We start from the raw sequence: 19,192 nt of genomic DNA on the forward strand, positions 1-19,192 counted from the left end.
TAAACCGCTTAGAGAGGGCTGAAAGCCCTATGAAGCGGTATATAAGTCTAACTGCTATTGCTATTGCTACATAAGTCTGCCAATCACACTGTATGACAGAGCCCCCAACCTTTGGGTGTCAGGGACCAGTTCTTCAGGGCAGTTTTCTGTGGACTGGGGTGTGTGGTTTTACATGCTGCATGAATCCCATATGTTTAAGAATAGGGCTCCACTTGATGGTGTGGTCTGGTTCACTTAAAATGTAAAACTTTAGATGCCTGTAATCAGTGTGATCTTTGAGAAGAGCTGCTCACAGGAGATACTACTGTTACGCAGGTATAGAATCCAGGAGCTGCTGCTAAGATAGAAACAAATATTTGATAAAGTTACACTGACACTCTCTCTAAACTGCCCTTTAGAATTCACAGGGAAGTAAATTTACAATAAAGTTCAGGTGAATCTATGGACATTTTCTGTATTACCAATCTTCTGGGAAAATATAATTCTGTGCTAGACAAGGTTAAGGATGGAACAGCAAGGTAACTGAGTCCTGACATACAAAATGAATTGATTAACTCTGTGAAGGATAGAATTGTAACATACATAAAGGTCTGTTTTTCCCCCCTGTAAGTATGGTTACCAGGAAAGATATTGGTATGAAATCAGTTAGTTGAACTAAATCTCTATTGACAGCAAGTGAATGAATGCTAGAAGATAAAGATAAAAGAGGCTATTTGGCCACAGAAGATCAATTAACAACTTGTTTGGCCCATAAAACTCATTAACAGCCTGGATATGTGAACATTGTAGATCAACTCTTTGGATTCCATGAGTAATATAATATGAGAATAAAATAGTAGGTAAATTATGGAACAGGGGGTTGTATTCTAGCATTTAAGTTTTATAGCACAAGAAGCAGGAGTTACATATGTTAACTGTGCTGTCCATATTCTTAATTTAATCCTGAATTATGCTATGTTAATCTATTGCAGAAAGAAATTGTAAAACATCTCTATTATTACTTTATACACAGTGTTAATGGCATTTTCTCTCCAAATGTGTAAGGTTCCAGTCCAATATTATGCAGAAAGAATTCTGTATAATTAAATGGTCAGCACTCTATAAATAGCTTCAGCAAGGTTTCAGTGACATTATTCTCTTGGAAAAGCAGTTAGAGTTCTGAAATCACAAATCTCAAATTGAAAAAGTTTTTTTCCTGTATTGTTCACAAAAGTTTTAGAATCTACTAGCTGCCTTTCAAAATTCTGGAAGTGGAAACAAATTGATCTATTTTTGCTTCTTTGTGGTTATTGAAGTAGCTCCTAGCATCTTAAAGACTCTGTTTTGTAAATATGATATAAATTTAAGATAACTGGTTGATACAAGTAGTGAGGAAACACTATTTCATTCCTTCCCTTTCCTCCAGTATGTTTATGTGCTACAAGATTGTGAAATCATACACAAAACATTCCAATTTTATATATAAAAGATTTGTTTTGCATTCTTATGAACTAATATCTAAGAATTTAAATTAATTTGATGCATTGCTGTGCTGCTAAATTATATCAAGGGGAAATTGATGCAATATGTGATACAAAAGGTGATGTTAGTCAACACAAATTAATTTATTTCCCAATGTTTTTCAAGAAAATTTAAGGAGAAAGATTTCAAAAGTTTAGTTTAGTTTAATGAAATTTGTATGCCGCCCACTCCCATTGGGACTCTGGGCGGCTCACAGTTAGAGATAATGTTGTAGCCCGAGGCTTATAGTGGGTTTGACTTGGCCATAAGCAATGTATGCAATAATTCCTGCCTATATATGAAAATAAAAGATGTCGCTCTCTTCTAAGAAATATTTATTTCATCATACTCTGAAAGTAAGCCACTTAACCTATGCTCAGGCTAACTGAGCAATATTATCAAAAATAAAAAGTGACAGACTTTCATCGAGCCCCTCTGAAAAAGTAAAAAAAGTAAAAAGTAAACAAAAGCAAACAAAACACTATATGTGACTGTATTTTCAGTGAAAACAATCTGATAGAAAAGAAACGTGATTAAAAAAAATAAGGAAGCAGTTCAATATTCCCTTTCTATTATTTGTATCTTTGCAAAAGCAGCATGTTCATACTGATTTCAAATTTGCTGGACTTCTGGTTTGGGGGGGGGGGGCTGAGGGAGCTTGTTGTTTTTAACAGCTCCGGAATCTTGGCTGCGTTAAACTGTCTAAACAGCAATTCATCAGCCATTTGGCAGTTTTATTACCTCTTCTTCGGGCTTAGGAGAAGAAGGCAAGTTAACTATGTTTGGGCAGTGCTCCAACTAACCCACCCAGACTATAGATCTGCGTCAGGATGGGGGGGCACCTGACAGCATAGTATTCTCTGCGTCCAGAATTTCTTCTGCTTTTATCTGCAGAACAAAGGCATCCGCCCACCCTCAGCACAAAGTTTGATTTATTGCTGATTCCAGAACGGGCAGAACTTATACTCGTGAACTCCTAATTGTATGTATAAATCTTTAGCTTCATTTTTAAAGAATTCCTTACGAATTTACTTGCCAGAAAGACACACAAAATGGCGCCAAGCAGCTTTTAGCAGGGGTCGGGCTTTGAAAACATTTTTACAGAGCTCAGAACATTTAAAGAACAGGAAGTGATTTATTATCAAACTAAACAGCAGTTGCTGTATAATCAGCTTGCATAGACTTACTAATTGGCTAAAGAAGATTAAATTTGGAATGGCTTCTAAGCAAAAGTCCCCCCCCCCCAACATGTCAAAAAGTGCAGGCAGCTCACCTGCTCCAACTACTAAATTACAGTCACCACTCCCCCCCCACTTCTGCAGGGGAGCCCCTGACCAGAGAAATTTTGCAGAAAGAATTGGTTGAAGCTTTAAAAAATCATGCAGCTGCGATGGAAGTTAAAATTAAGGAAGAGATATCTGCTGCTCATAAAGAACTGTCTAAAGAGTTTGTGACTCGGAACCAGGGGATTAGGGACGATATTTTGGTGGCTTTTAACTGCCTCTCGGGATACGTCTCGGGAATTTAAGACAGATTAGAAGATCTTAGTGATTCTAATATCAACCTGGCAACGAAAATGGATGTGGTTCAACAAAAAGTTGGCGATGCTGAAATTGAAATTATAATGTTACAGTATAGACAAATGGAATTTGCCTTAAGAATAAGAGGCCTCCGTGAGAATAACCAAGAAAATTTGAAGCAGATTTTCTCAGAAGCCTTTGATCAATTGATGGGAAGGCCAGGTGGGAACTATGAATGGCAAATTGAAAAGGTTTATTGTGTTAACTCCTGGATTGCCAGACAAAAGCAACTACCAAGAGACATTGTGATGTACTTTGCTACAAGAGACATGAGGAATATGATACTGCAAGTCTTACAAAACTAAGCTTCAAATTGGGGGTCAGGAGGTGACTGTTTTGAAGGAGATATCACCTAAAATGCTGAGAAAATGCTTTTTAGTTGAAGAGCTTAAAAATCGTCAGTTACAGTTCAGATGGGACGCGCCAGTTGGACTTGCACTCACCTATCAGGGGCAAAGATACCGTCTTTGAAGAGGGAAAAAAGACCAGTCCAGTTTAAAAGTAAGAGGCATTTCTAAAAAGTCCATCCATAGAAAACAAACAAAATTAAAGTGAAAGAGATAACAGGATAGTTTTAAACCAGGGTTAATGCACTACCTGCTTTCTTCTATCTTTAGTTTTATTTTAATTCCAAGTTTTTGGGTTCTCTTCTCTAATAATAACATTTTTTTCTCACCATTTCGACACACTGTCTCTTCTGTACTGCTTCTGTTTTAGGGGCTTGTCCCAACTTTCTGCAGCCATTTTGGCTGCTTCTCTTGTAGCTGGCAAAAAGAGCTTTTTTCTGGATCAATCAGGGACTTTGCGCTGTCCCTGAGATCAGCAGAACATGCTCTTCTCTATCACTGTTCCTTCAGAACAGTTTAGGTCCAAAAGGACCATCCAGTAACATAGATATCAACAGCAATCCAATAATTAAATAATTATTATTTAATACTATACGATATGGGCTATGTATAGTATACATGTGAATGTGTGTTATGAAAATGGAAATGGAAATAAAAATATTTATATATAAAAAAAAGAACTATATGCCAAATTATCCAAGTGCGAATTTCATCAGGAGAAGGTAGATTACCTGGGCTATCGAATCTCCCGCAAAGGGATAGAGATGGACCCGGCAAAGGTTAAAGCTGTCACCGAATGGGAAGCCCCACGCACATGTAAGCAGTTACAGAGCTTCTTGGGGTTTGCTAATTTCTATCGTCAATTTATTCCCTCTTTTGCTAAGATCGCTCTACCAATCACTAACCTCCTGAAGTCAAAAGGAGGGGCAAAGCCCAAACCTAGCAAACCTTTGAACTGGACTATGGAATGTCAGGCTGCTTTCAAGAAATTGAAACGCCTGTTTCCAGAGGAACCGGTCCTCAAACACCCAGACATGGACGCACCTTTTGTGGTCCAGGCTGATGCTAGTGATGTGGCAGTGGGGGCAGTACTGCTTCAGGCAAATGTACAAGGGAAATTACAACCCTGCGCTTACACCTCTCGTAAGCTAACTGATACTAAGAGATGCTGGGCTATTTGGGAGAAGGAAGCTTTTGCTGTTCGTTGGGCTTTGATGACCTGGCGTCATTTTCTAGAGGGTGCAAAACACCCCTTTGATGTGTGGACTGACCACAAGAACTTAGAGGCGTTGAAGACCCCCAGAAAACTATCTCCCAAACAAATGCGGTGGGCACAACATTTCAATAGATTCAATTTTACTTTGAAATATATTCTGGGTGGAAAATTTTTTATGGCTGATGCTTTGTCTAGGCTTCCGTAGTACAACAGTTCAAAACTCAGTGTTGTCCAGCCTGTCATGCCCACAAGAAGTCTGGCCGCTCCTGTTGTCACCAGGAGTCAGGCGACCTCTAAGTTAGAGGTCACACAAGATCTTGTCACTAACCTCAAGGGGGCTCTTACAAATGATGAGTGGTTCCAGCAACATAAGAATGAGTGCACCATGAAAGATGGACTGGCTTGGATTGGTGCTAAATTGTACGTGCCTACATCCATTAGATCCACGGTCCTTCTATGTGCTCATGACTCTCGCATGGCCGGACACTTTGGGTTTGTCAAAACCCTGCACCTCGTTAAGAGGCAGTTTTGATGGCCTTCATTGAAAAAAGACATTGAATCTTATGTGGCTAGTTGCCCCACTTGTGCTGCAGCAAAACGCCCACTGGGTAAACCCCAGGGGTTGCTCCAGGCGGTAGCCCACCCGGAAGCCCCGTTGAAGGAGATCTCTATGGATTTCATTGTTGAACTTCTGGAGAGTCAGGGAAATACAGTGATCTGGGTTGTCACTGACTTATTCTCCAAGCAAGTTCATTTTATTCCTTGCTCCAAGATCCCATCCGCCAAATCCCTGGCTAAGTTGTTCATCACACATATCTATCGCTTGCATGGGGTTCCGGACCGCATCATTTCGGATAGGGGGGTCCAGTTCACCTCACTATTTTGGAAATAATTCCTGAAACTGATTGGCTCTGCCCAGGGGTTAAGCTCCGCCCACCATCCTCAGACTAATGGGGCCTGCGAGAGGACTAATTCTGTGCTGGAACAATACCTTCGCTGTTTCATCAACTACTAGCAAGATAATTGGGTGGAATTGTTGCCTCATGCTGAGGTAGCATACAACAATTCAGTGCACAGTAGCACGGGCTTTACCCCCTTCCGGGTGGTTTACGGACATGATTTTGTGCCCATCCCCAAGATTCCTCGCGAGAAACCACAGGTGTCGTCCCTCTCCGAGTGGAGTGATCGCCTTTGAGAGATGTGGCCTTTGACATACCGGGAGCTGGATGCTGCACACCGCGCGCACAAGAAACAGGCAGATTAGGAAAAGGGCAATACCTAATGACTATAAAGTTGGTGATCGTGTCTATTTATCCACTAAGTTTCTTCAGACAACTCAAGTCTAAAAAATTGGGTCCCAAATACGTTGGCCCATTTCCAATTATCAAAGTCATCAACCCTGTCTCTGTCCGTCTCCAATTGCCCAAGTATCTCAACCGCGTTTATCCTGTTTTTCATGTTAATCTCCTGAAACCGGAACGTACTTCTCCATTGAGGGCTCCGTTTCTGCCTCCACCTGCTCCGCTTTTGGTTGAGGGTGAGCAACATTTTGAAGTTCGGGAGATTTTGGACTCTCGTAAACGGAGAAACCATATTCAGTATCTTGTGGCTTAGAAACATTTTCCCCCTTCTCACATTGAATGGGTTGACAAATCCCATGTGCGGGCTCCTCGTCTGCTCCGCAAGTTCTACTCTACTTACCCAGACAAACCCTGACCTCACTTCGGATTTCTAATTTCCCTCTTCTCCTTTTCTCTTCTATGTCATGTTGTTCGTTTGTTTGTCTGTGTTCTTTTGTTTCTGCAGGTGTGACCGTCCTTTTCTGGAGGAGGGCTGGATGTCAGCCTCTGCTTCGCTGCTGCTTTTCGGCTGCCATTGAAACGGGGAGGGGGGGCATGGTATTTGGGAGGGGAATCATTCTGTGCTGGAGGACTGTTTAATTAGGGAGTTATTCTCACCATCTCTTTGCGCATGCCGAAGGAAGGAAGTTTCCCGCCAAGGCCAACTGTCCAGCATTCCATCCTGATGATGATTTTCGAAGATGTCTCCCACCTGATAGTTGGGTGAATTATGATTGGACTATGGACTGGGGTACCAAGAGGAGGGGATTGAATCTTGCATTGATATCTATTGCTTTTGCGCCCTTTTATTCAGATTCAGCTTTGCTTTGCTTCTTTTCGTTTGTAGCCAGTAAAAGTACACTTAATTCTGAAATATGGACTTGAGTGGTCTCTTTCTTGGTTATTAAATGAAGGGGCAGTGACAACGGGGTTCAGAGGACTTACAGGGAATCAAGATTAGGCACATGGAACACATGGGAAAAGATTTGGGTAAGGAATGTAAAATTTACACAAGCCCAAAATTTGAGAGAAAACTTTTATAAGATGTTTTATAGATGGCATTTAGATCCTAAAAAACTGGCTTCCGAACTTACAACCTAAATGCTGGAGATGTGATTGTGTGGATGCTACATATTTTCATATATGGTGGACTTGCAAAAAGGTTAAAGCATTTTGGATAAAAATATGGTGGATTATGCAAAATGTTCTTAAAAAAAGGTTAAAGTTTATCCTCAATTATTTTTGTTAGGTATAATCACTGATTGTACAGTTGTAGAGATTAACCTGATTTTGCATTTAATAACCACAGCTAGACTGTTGGTGGCGCAATACTGGAAGAAGGAAGATTTGCCTACTATTCAAGAATGGACACTGAAAGTAACAAACCTAGCTGAGATGGCTAAAATATCTGCATATCTTAAGGACCATTCAAACGAGAGATACAAACTGGACTGGAAAACATGGATTGATTATACTCAAAATAAATATGGGACTAAGAAATTTCAGATAGCTTATGATTAAAGACCAGGAATGATATAAATTGTCTAGAGTTAGACTAGCAAGGAGGAGCTAAAGATCAATTGAAAGACGTTATTAACTTTTTTTTCTTTCTAAACATATTTTAGATTGCTTTTATTAAAGATTTATACCTTGTATTGGTTCTGGAAAGTTGGTGGGGGAAGGGGGGGGGTGGTGGGGAGGGCGGGGGGGCGGGGGAAGTAAATATTTGTAAAAGTTTGTTTTTCAAAGTTCTCATTAACAAAATTAGGCGTGGGGGGGGTCTTGGGTTTAAAAGTACAATGACTATATATGTATACTTTTTGTTCTATTTTTTTAAACAAAGGAGGAGGAAGGTATGTTAAAATTTAATATGTATATTGAAAAGGAATTATAAATACCATCAACATAAAAGGGAGCTTGCTCAGAAGCTGAAATACACTACGTGAATGAGATGAAGAGTGGGAAGCAGAGGAGAGAGGTAAGGGAGGAAGAGAGGGATAGTAGAGAGGGCAGGGGGGGAGAGGAGGAGAATAAAGAGGAGTGGAAAGGGGAGAGAGGAGAAGGAGAGAGGAAGGGGAAGTAGAGAAGGAAAGGATGATAGAGGGAAGAAAGGAGGGAGGGAGGGGGAGGAAAGAGGGAGAAGAAAGTGATGGATAAGGTACAAATAAGGTACAAGTATGGAGAGCAGAAGAGCCAATAATTGTTTTTGGGAGCTGATGGTAAGATGAATTGATGTAAATATTCAATAATACAACACAATATTGGCCATGTAATAGTATACATGTGATTATATGTTATGAAAATGAAAAATAAAAACCATCCTTTAAAAAAAAAAGCTACCTGACATTACATGTAAGTTGTGTCACAATATAATTGAAGAGAAAAGTTATACTGTGCATTGTAACATGCATTCAGATCATTTATAATTCCCAAAAGAGATGCTTCTCTCTTTTGTCCATGCTATTACAATTAGCCTTGTTAAGTTTCAAAGATCAGATATTTATGGAGAACAACATCCATCAACAGTCTCAACAATGGATTGCATTATTAGGAAAAGCACGTGGTGATAGATATATTATTGAAACACCATAACAGCCCATATGGCTTGCATTGTTCTCACTGTGTTTGCTTTAAGAATTCTTTGGAGAGATCACCATCTGAACTAACAACCCATTCTTTCATAGAAGCTACAATGAACAAAACAGCAGAACCTTAGTAAATATATTTTCTACCTGGAGTTCAAATATGCTAGCCTAATAAGAAAATTCACTGTATTTTCTTATAGGAGAATGCAAGTGAAGTCATAAGAAAAGAGGGTCGCTATTTTTTCTCCAGCAGTACTACATATATAAAATTATTTTTAAGCATCAGGGAAGGAATAGCATATAATGAGTGGGAAAAAAGCAACTGGCATGTGCATCTACAGAGTGGACTAAGAAATTCTTGCACAACTTCAGAAATGAGTTTAATGAGCCATTGCTCTTTGCAAAGAAAACTCATGGACAGCTTTATGTGGGAAGTGGTCTAATGAATGTTTACTTTAAGAATGGAGTTCAACAAAAATGCAGGACTATCATCAGCATGAATGACAGACCAATATGTAATGGATGGGAAAATGGGAATTGCTTGATATTGCCTTTTACTGATGGATTACTGAAACTGGATAGTAGAACAGTTTTGAAGTATTATAGGATTTGTTTTCAAAGCTCAATTAAATTCTAGAAGCAGATGTATTCTGATCAATCATATTTCTGTCCCACCTGAAACTAGTTATGATTCAATAAGCATAGATATTATCCATAAACAGTAAAGAGTGAGTCAATCTTTGTTCATTTTCCCAACTGTCTGGAAGAACAAGGATTTTGATTTACTACCCAACCCAGAAGAGAGGAACTAAGTGACAATGTTTGATCATGCACAAGTAGAATAAATGAATTACAGAATATTATTTATTACAAGATAACAAGTACACCTTTGATTGTCCTTTCAGAGGTATTTTTTTTACCTAAACAGAGACGTAGAATGACCATAGCTGACTATTATTGTCTGCTTTTAAAATTCAAGAAGAAAACATCATTTCATTAAAGAAGAGAGGTCTACAGCAAGACAAATATAGATGCTTTTTGCTTAACAAATTTTGATGACAATATGTAATTGATCTACCACGAATCTAACATTTTCACTTCTTTTTCCTCAGCTTAAAGCAACATTCAGCGGACAGTTTTGGAATACTAGTTCTCCAAATAAATCAGCACATTCTCTATAGCTTGTCGTCATTTGAAAGAGGCAGTTCTATTGTTTAATGTTATTCCTGAACTCGTCTGCAAAAGGCTCATTGCTGCTACATAAATTGAGAAACTCATTAGGGTAGAAGTTGCAAGTTGCCAATCTTGACCTTTTTCTTCATAGAGCACAAACTGGTAATTTCTCAGGGAATAGAAACATATGATAGTGGGGTAGACTTTGGCCATGGCACCAACTGACATAAATATTACATTGTGCAAGTCATGCCTTTTGCCTAGCTCTTTCTCTACTGAGGTTTTGTCAATGAAGGTGAGTATTGTTGTGTTGAAGAACTCTCACAATAATTAGTGTTTGCTACGTATTCTTGAGTTGACCTTCTCTTTCCTCTGGCATCTTGTCTCCTTATTTTGTACCTTTCCTTGTGATTCTGGAAATGTACAGCCCTTTCTTCATCTATACTCTTCCTTGCTGCATCTCAATGTTTAATGTCATCTTGACTATGAGGTTCCCCTTCACTTTCCACATGGCACAATTATGCTGACAATATTTTATTTTACGGTAATTTATTTTATCACAATATTGTATGTTGCTACTCTCATCTCAGAACAGTTTAGAATTCCCTTCCTCTCCTCCATTTTTCTATTGAGTTGTTGAAAACCACCAGAGACAGTTTAAAAAATAGATACAGGTGACTTCCTATGAGCTAGAGTGGGACTAGTCTGCTTGCTCTCTAACAGCTGAAGTAGTGGTGGTGGTCTACATTCAATTTCAGAATGAAAGTATTTGAAAAATGGATTAATGTATTTTCCTGACATCAGAAAGATCCAGTTTCTACTCCATTTGCACTCACAGTAGCTTACTTGATAACTTTCAGACCAACCTAGTTCACAGGATTGTTGTAAAGAAATATAGGAGACTGGAACACTGTTATGTCTTGAATTCCTGAACAAAGATGGCAAATAGATACATATGCATATTGTGTATCACAGAAGGGACACAAAAACAATACAAATATCCAGGCCTTTCTTCATGCACCTTAAAGTTGTTGCTTCTTTAAGAGCCACAATGAGTCAATTTCTTGCTGCTGGATATGGAGAGAGCAATGGAATGCAGGACTGGTTGGGAAACTGTCAGTAAACATTGAAAATGATGATCACATGATTGCAAGTAGCAGCACAGCAACAGCCAGTAGCACTGAAGCAGCCACAATTTTCCCAGGTTTCATTCCCTTGTGAATGAATCATATGATACACCATTTCACCCAGGTAAACTTCATGCGAGTTTTAGTAGTTTTAGTAGTATGCGGATTCAATTCTGATCACTCTTCAGAAGACAGTTTCACCAGCAGAAACAATAAGATATATCTTCTTGGCAGTTAATGGTGTTTTTTTTTGTTCCTGCTTCCTCTATATTTTTATTTGCCATTATGTCACAGAGTGAACATAACTGGAAGAGTCATATGCCAAAATGTGTATCGACAGAGTTGCTAGAATTACCTGCAAACTACTTTTTTCTATCTTCTGTTGAAGTATCTGAAGGCACTTGGTGAAATCTGTTAAGTCTTGATCTGGTGTCTGTATGAGCTCACATCCCTACAGAGAAGGAAATTAAAAAAGGAAAAATCTGTATTACTTTACAATTTTAGAATGAAGCATAATTGTTCATATAGCTTTACTAAATTCTGTGGCATCTATTGAAACACAGCTGAAACTGGTTCCCATAATTGCCGATATAGAAAATCCAGTATTATTTAGAGCAGCATTTGAAGATGATTTAGGAATCACATTTAAATTAGACTATGTATAGGACAGAGCTTAGATTGAAAGTATAATCTTTAGGATTTCCTCCTGAAATAGTAGGACTTTCCCAGAAAATGGCACGCTGAATGGTGAAGCTTTTCCCCCCCTCCCTGCTGAAAAACAACTGATTCTTTTGCCAAAGCCAGGTCTTTGGCAGTGTGTTCTCCAGATTTGAACAGGAGTAATTACCATGTTTTCCCCAAAATAAGACCTGGTTTTATATTTTGGTGGCTCCAAAATAAGCATTAGGGCTCATTTTGGGGGAAATACGATTTCAGGGTGATCAGTCCAGCTGGGCGTCCCATCTGCTGGTGTGTGCAGAAGAGGCAGCAAGTGTGCGGGGACCGATGGTATCTGGCGGCAACTGCGGTCCCTTGGTCAACTCTGGGGCTATACAACCGGTGCAGCACAGGTGAGTTGCTTCTCTGTCCAAGGTGCAGACTGATGCAGAGGCACAGGGGGAGGTAGGTGATATGGATACACCATGGGAAAGCTGAGAGTTAATGGCCAGCCGCGGGACGCTCATCTGTGGCACTGGCAGTGTTTGCATTGGCAGCAGATGGAGGCAGAGGCATGGGGTGGAAGGCAGGCAATTCCAACGTGCTGCGTGAGACACAAAGATGAGCTGGCCATCCACTACTCCAGCTCACCGATTCTTGGTTTTCCAGCAGCCTGTGTGGTGCATTTGGATGACTGCCTCCACCCCTTACTTCTGCCTCCATCTGCTGCTTGGAGAGGTAATCAACTCACCTGCAGCATTTTTAGGTGTGCCTCTATTTTTAATATCACTTTTTGAAGCTTAATTGTTAATAGCCTGGCTTCATGCTGATTTGCCTACACCCTTCTGCTTGGTTACAAATGTAAACTTTGTCTTATTTTAGAATTTTAAAATACTTTCTATTTCATTGCAAGAAAGTAGACAGTATGGGTTTAAATCATTTGTCAGCGTCATGTTTGCTTTCTTTGAAGCTCGTTGGCAACTGCAATAACCAGGAGCGGAGGGGGCATTTGGGAAGGGAAGAGTGCTGAAGGTGGAAAAGGAATGCTATGGGAAATTGGGGAGTATGGACACTGACAGGAACCAGAGATGACAAACTCAGCTATCTTCCTGCCTTCAGGGACATGGCCCTGGGAAAGGAATTACTATGGAGCTTGAGGCGCCAGGTTCCCAAAACATCAGAACAAGACCTGATTGAACTATTTTCCTAGGAAGGAAGGTTTGGAACATTGGGGATTGCTTTCAATGTGTGATTTTCATGCAGTTTTTTTCTTAACAAAGCTTGCCTTGCTCACTCGGCATCTCTAGTAAAAGTACATTTTCTCTAACCTCTATGTAGTCAAGGATCGTTCTTTCCTAGGGAAGAAGATATGACCAGCCTGACAGCTTCCTAAAGAAAATATCCAGATACAGGCAACAACAGTTAAATCAGCCACGCAATTGGATGGATTGAAAATAATTTCCCTGTTAACAGTTTTTTTCATGAAAGTGATTTGATCTGATTTATACCAATTTCTACTCTGCCATATATATTCTATTTTATTCTACTTTAGAATTTTTTCTAAAATAATTCCATTGCTTCATTTATTTTTGCATAAAGTATTCTTTTTTATTTTATTTTTAAAAAATGAAAAGTTTTTTTAACACACTTATTTTATTAAGCCTATTTAGCTTCTTCTGTGGTTAATTTGATATGGAATTATTTTTGTTATTGAAAAAGAAGTGTTTACACTGCTGTGAAAACTTGGTTATAAGAGAGATTCATATTATTAAAACTAAAACAAAAATAAATTAAGGACTTTGAATATTACACATTATGCAGTATATGATCTACAATTCCCTCAAAAAGAGATATAAAAGAGAGATCAGACTCAGATAACATTAAATCCTTCGGAGAAGAATTTGGTTACTATATTCATTTCAAGTAAAGTATAAAGAAAAACAATTCAAAATTAATTTTGGTGTACTCATTATCTTTTGAGTTTACACCTGGTGTGGAAAAAACTGCATTCCATTCTCTTAAAGTTTGGGATCCAGGCAGAGGTGGGTTCCTACCATTTCAGACTGGGTCTGCCAAAGTGGTAGTGATATGCCAGCCTGGGTTGCCGGAACAAGCAGCGAGCCAGGCCTGACACGCCTCCAAATCGGTTCCCCAATCGGTGTGGCATGTTTTTTTTCTTCATTTTTTTTGTGTTCTGTGCATGTGCAGACCTATTTATAGGCAACTGCACACGCGTGCAGACCAAACCGGACCAAAATTGCACGTGTGTGCATCAAACAGGCAGTAATGCTGGCAGAACCCACCCCTGGATCAAGGCATCTGAAAACATTATACATTTTTATACTTGACTGTATAAAAGTGTATAACTGTATATACATACATGATGTTTGACAATGTACAGTTAACTCTAAGTAACAGCTCTTATTAATTGGAATTCAATGATAAAGAAGTTTATTTTATTTATATTCTGTCACAATTATAGAAAAATCTTAGGAAGCAACAATAACAGATAAAACAGAAACAGAGACCAAAAACATCTTATAAATACATTTTAAAAACTCAACATCACTACTAGATTTCCTTCCTTCCTTCCATTGATGGTGGCATGATTTGAAGGGTAGATTAAATTTTTGGATAAATGAAAACAAAACTGGGTTTCAATGCATTGATAGACAAGTATTTTAAAAACCTTCAAAACCAAAGTTCTTTTACTCTGTTTTACATGAAAAAGTTTTTAATCATGTAATAGTTGTGATTATAACAGCAGGACGGCATTTGAAACAAGCGATTATTGATAGGGTATGATTGAACATTTAAGATTCAACACAAAATTTATTGTTCACCAGTGCAAACAAGGCATGCATAGTTACCTCATGTAACCTTTTTATGTGCTACTTTATGTGTGTTCCTCAATTTTGGGTCTTCTATCAGAAACCTGGGACTTTGAGGATTCTATGCAATATTTCAACATTCTTCTGGACAGAAAGATCTGGTATTGTTCTTGGACCTGTTGAACACATTTCCCAGCTTGAGCCTTCAGTGCTCCCACCACCACTGGGAACACATTGGTCATTATTTTTCACATCTGTCTAATTTCTCCTTCAGGTGATGTTGCTGTCTTTTTTGCTTCCATATTGTGGTGCCCATGTCACTGTGGGATACCAAGGTACTTGTACCTGCTCTGTATATCTATTATGTGACTTGCTGGCAGTTACATAGCCGTCAGTCTTAACCACTTCTCTTTTTACTACCAGCCAGCCACAATTCTCTAGGTCAGGTAACACCCCAATGTCCACACTGTAGATCTACTGTTAGGTGCATCACCAAGTTGATGTCGCATTCATTCTTAGCGTACATTAATGTCGGCTATGTAGAGGAGGTGGTTGATGGTGATTCCACTCTTGAACTTAGATCTGTATCTAGCCTTTGTGATTATCTGGCTGAAGGGGGTTCAAGTTTATACAGAACAGCAATGGGGATAGTGCATCTTAATATATGCTGCCCATGATGGTTTTGTGTGTTGTCTTAAATTGACTTCCTGACTGAAGTGCAATGGGGATCTGGAGCAAGGTGTGCACATTGGTAGCAATTATTAGGACCTGTTAAAATCAAACAAATTTCTTGTTCCTTCTATTTAAGCCAGGTAAAGACATAATTTCTTTTGTTCTGTGAGTATTTTGACATTTTACAAACACCTTATTTCTTTTGGATATTGAATTATTGCTACATCACATAGAACTTACTGTTAAATTCTTCATTGCAATATTTTGTTGGAATATTGTGGGAAGTATTTTCAGCTATAATATTTTTTGGTTTATGAACCTATTAATCTTTTCATTGATATGTTGCTGAAACGATAGCAGAGAGGAAACAGTAAGAACCATAGTAAGATTCCAAGTCATACATACATTCATACTTCCAAGGAATATTTTAACCTGATTAATAGGGGAGGGAGAGATACTGCTGTATCACATCTATAAATGGCATTATAGAGTCGTAAAGTGATTGATGGGGAAGTTTGGTCCTTCACCACATAAGATGAATTTCTCTACTAAGTCATCATTTCAGCTTGGAGGGGGGCTGATGCCTACAGTTTTTAAAGTGCTTGGAATCATGATAGTTCTCTTCCACATGAATGGAAGATCATTCTTTAAACTATGCAGGATAGTTATACAACTGCAAAAACTTTTCTTTTTCTTTTTAATCTAAGAGAAAAGTTTCAGGAATATAAATATTGGACAAATTTCAAAGATTCAAACAAATAATCTATGTACAGTATCAGGAAAAGAGGAGAAATCTATGTTAAGGAAATTTATCCCTCATAATTAATTTTTCTCAGGATTACTTTGAAGTATTTACTAATATTGAGCAATTCTTGTCATTGTATGAGTGAATTACTGGTGAATGATTCATAAGAACAGATGTGAAAATCCATGTTCATATGGAGGTTCAACAGTGCTTATTCTCTTACTGGTATTTTTTATGTGAATGAAGAACCATATCAAGAAGTATTTATATTTTAAAACAAAATGAACTTCCAAGCTAACATAATCTGCTTGGAAGGTACACATCTAATGGCTAAACAACTGTATGTCTGATGACAAGATATCACAAACATAAATACGTCTTTTGAATTGTGCAGTCACAGTTACTAAACTAAAATATTAATTTGCACATTGCAGCAAATTAATTGTGGACTATTCAGATACATATTTAACTGTTGGGAAAATAAACAAATTTCATTACAAATATATCAGCACATTACAATTATTTTTAGTAGGATTTGCTTCAACTTTAATTAATTCAACTACAAGCATGTCACTACAAGTTGAGGAATCATGACATAATAATAGCAAACAAATTTGTTATCTTAAAGCTTTGTCATGTACAGTATGGTCTGTTGCAATGTGTAGAAGAACATCTGTAGTGCTACCCCTCAAAATACATTGTCTTTTGACACTAGTTTTAATGTAGTGTGTTTAGACAGCTTGAAAAAGTGAAATAGTATAATCATCAACATAGGATTTTGTTTGAAATCCCATTGATTCATGATAATTATTGTATTTCTCACATTCAATAAATGTGAATTTATACAGCAGATGATAAGAGGGATGGCTAATGTTTTTTGGGAGCAGTGTTCCCACTAACGTAGAATTGAACAAATTCATGCTGAAATCCTTTTTAAGTTCAGAAATATGAAAAAGGAGTCAATTTGTAATTTGATTCAATAATTACAAGGCAAAGTATAAGTAGAACATGTTTCAACATTTCATTTTTAATTAAATCATTTCAAATAGGTTTAGAAAAATCTACCCACAATTCACACTACTTTAGATTCATCAAGAATCTTAGATATGATGTGCTTTGATTGCAGCAAGCATGATGACAATAAATGAAGATATTACCATTTTGTATTTACATAGACATCAAATGACATTCTTGAATATTATTGATACCAGTGACATTATATCCCATAGTTTAACATTTCCTAACCTTTTTCTTCTAAAAATAAATATTTAATGGGAAAAATAATTCTTTTTCCACATATTGAACATAGTTTTTCTTCTTTCACAACCCTCTGATTCATGGTCCATCTCTTTTTCCTTTTTGCCTCTCCTTTCCATTTGATTGTTAATGGGTTATGGTCCGCCCACATGTTCAGTGTTATTTCTACTTCCTCTACATCTTTCTCCATTTCCGGGTCCATCCACACCATGTCAATCCTGGACCATGAATTATGGGGATTTGAAAATGATGTTTATTGACACTTCTGTGGGTTGATTTCTCTCCAGACATCTTTTAGATTTAATTCCTGGGCCATTTCAAAGAATGCATTTGGTAGTGTTCTCCTTTCATAATTTTTTTTAATTATCAGTTTTATAGTCTTTCTTTGGGTTTATTGAAATCCCCTAATAAACTTATGTTGTCCAGTTCCAGTTCTGCAATCCGCTTATGTAATTTACTGTAGTATTCTTTCTGGTTCGTGTTTGGTGCATATATGACTGCAATTAGTACTCTTTTTTGTTTTATTGATACTTCAATTAGTAATGTTCTTCCCTCTTCATCTGCATATACCTATTTAGATTTTAGCCAGTCCTTTATATATACTGCAATTCCCCTTTTCTTTGTTTTGGCCAAGACCAGATGTAATTTCCCTAACTTTGGAGACTCCAGGATACTACCATTTCCTTTTTTAATATGAATTTCCTGTAGGCATGTGATGTCGATGTTTTGTTTTTGGGGTTTAGAAATTGTTTGTCTTCTTTTTATAGGTGAATTTAGTCCATTTATATTGACCAATATTAATTTCACTTCTTCCTCCATTCTGTTACTTATTTGTCGCCTTTGTTCCTCTACTTGGTTTTGTTTCCCTTTGGTTTCTTGTCCTCGCTCCTTCTCTTTCTTGAAATTCTGTATCAGTCTTCTCTCACACTTCTTGGCCTAATCCTTTTTTCTCCATCTGCTGCTCCTCTTGGGTTTTGGGTTCCAACTCCTCTCTGCTGTCTGATTCTCCCTCTATGTAATGTTCATAGAATTCCTTGGCTTTTTCTATGGTGTCAATCCTTATTTTCTTATCTTGCCAGGATATTAACATGCCTTCCGGTATCAACCAGCGGAACATTATTTTATATTTTAACAATTGTGCAGAGAAAAATTGGTAGTTCTTTCTTTGCTCTCTGATTCTCTTTGGTATCTGTTTGAGGGTTATGACTTCTATAAGGGTTATGACCCTTTTAGACCAACATCCCTCATTCTTTTATAGATTTCATCTCTGACAGCTTTTTTTTGCAAATCTTATATGTATTTCACAGGGCAACCTATGTCTTCGTGCATAATTAGTATGCACTCTGTAGATTTCATCAATATTATTCCTCAGTTCACTTTTGTCCATTTGCAATTGGTCAGCTAGAAGATCCCTCATGATTTTTGGTAGGTCCTCATCTTTTGTCTCTACTGTGTTCTGTTATCTTAAATAGAAAGAGGATCTTTCTAACTCTAAATGGACTATTGCCTCCCAGAGTTCTCTGCTGTGAGTCTTTCTTCTGTTGCTTCCAATTTCTTTTCAGTTTGTTCTGTCCTTGCTTCTACCAGTTTTATTTTCTGCTCATTTTTGGCTATTGTTTCTTGTATCTTCCCCATTCTATCATCCAACTTCTTTATATCATCTTTCACTTCCCCTAGATCACCTTTCATTTCCTCATGATTTTTGTTTATTGATTCTTGTGTTTTTATCATAAATTCCTGAATCATGTTTAATGAAGCTTGTAGGCTTTGTAGGGTTGGTGCAGATCCTGGTTTTTCACTGCTCATCATGTCTGTTGTTAACTTCTGTCCTGCTGGAGAAGCTATCATTGGCAGCATTTTCTTTACAGTTTTGGTAGCTGTAGATGTGTTTGCCATCTTTAACTTTTGGAAAAAAATATTCCACAATACCATAAGTTTTCAATCTTTCACTCTAGGTCTTTCCCTAGTCACTGTCCCTTCTCCTATCTCTCTTTTTTAATTTGATAGTTAACAATGGTAATGTAATATAAATCACTGATTAAATCCAATTTTTAATATCAATTTTCTATAGACAATTATATAGACAGATATATGTAAATCACAATTAAAAATTATTATATTTGTAATTAATTATTATAGAGTGTCTAACTTAACTTAACTGT

The 19,192-nt window shown here is 37.6% G+C and overlaps 1 protein-coding gene across 8 annotated transcripts in view; it reads right to left on the reverse strand.

Moving 5' to 3' along the window:
• The window catches only part of TPK1 (thiamin pyrophosphokinase 1), a 348,263-nt gene that overhangs the window by 112,670 nt on the left and 216,401 nt on the right, over window positions 1-19,192 (reverse strand). For all 8 annotated transcript variants that reach the window (XR_015696394.1, XM_087713141.1, XM_087713144.1 and 5 more), the window contains one exon: window positions 11,224-11,319. Coding sequence is in view for 7 of the 8 variants with exons in the window: in XM_087713141.1 (XP_087569267.1) it covers window positions 11,224-11,319 (96 nt within the window). In the remaining variant the exon portion in view is untranslated. The remainder of the gene's footprint in view (window positions 1-11,223; window positions 11,320-19,192) is intronic.

This window comes from Thamnophis sirtalis, unplaced genomic scaffold (assembly GCF_051295495.1).
Source record: "Thamnophis sirtalis isolate CommonGarterSnake01/CBP01778 unplaced genomic scaffold, rThaSir2_p1.2 scaffold_4, whole genome shotgun sequence".
In the NCBI taxonomy this organism is placed as follows: domain Eukaryota; kingdom Metazoa; phylum Chordata; class Lepidosauria; order Squamata; family Natricidae; genus Thamnophis; species Thamnophis sirtalis.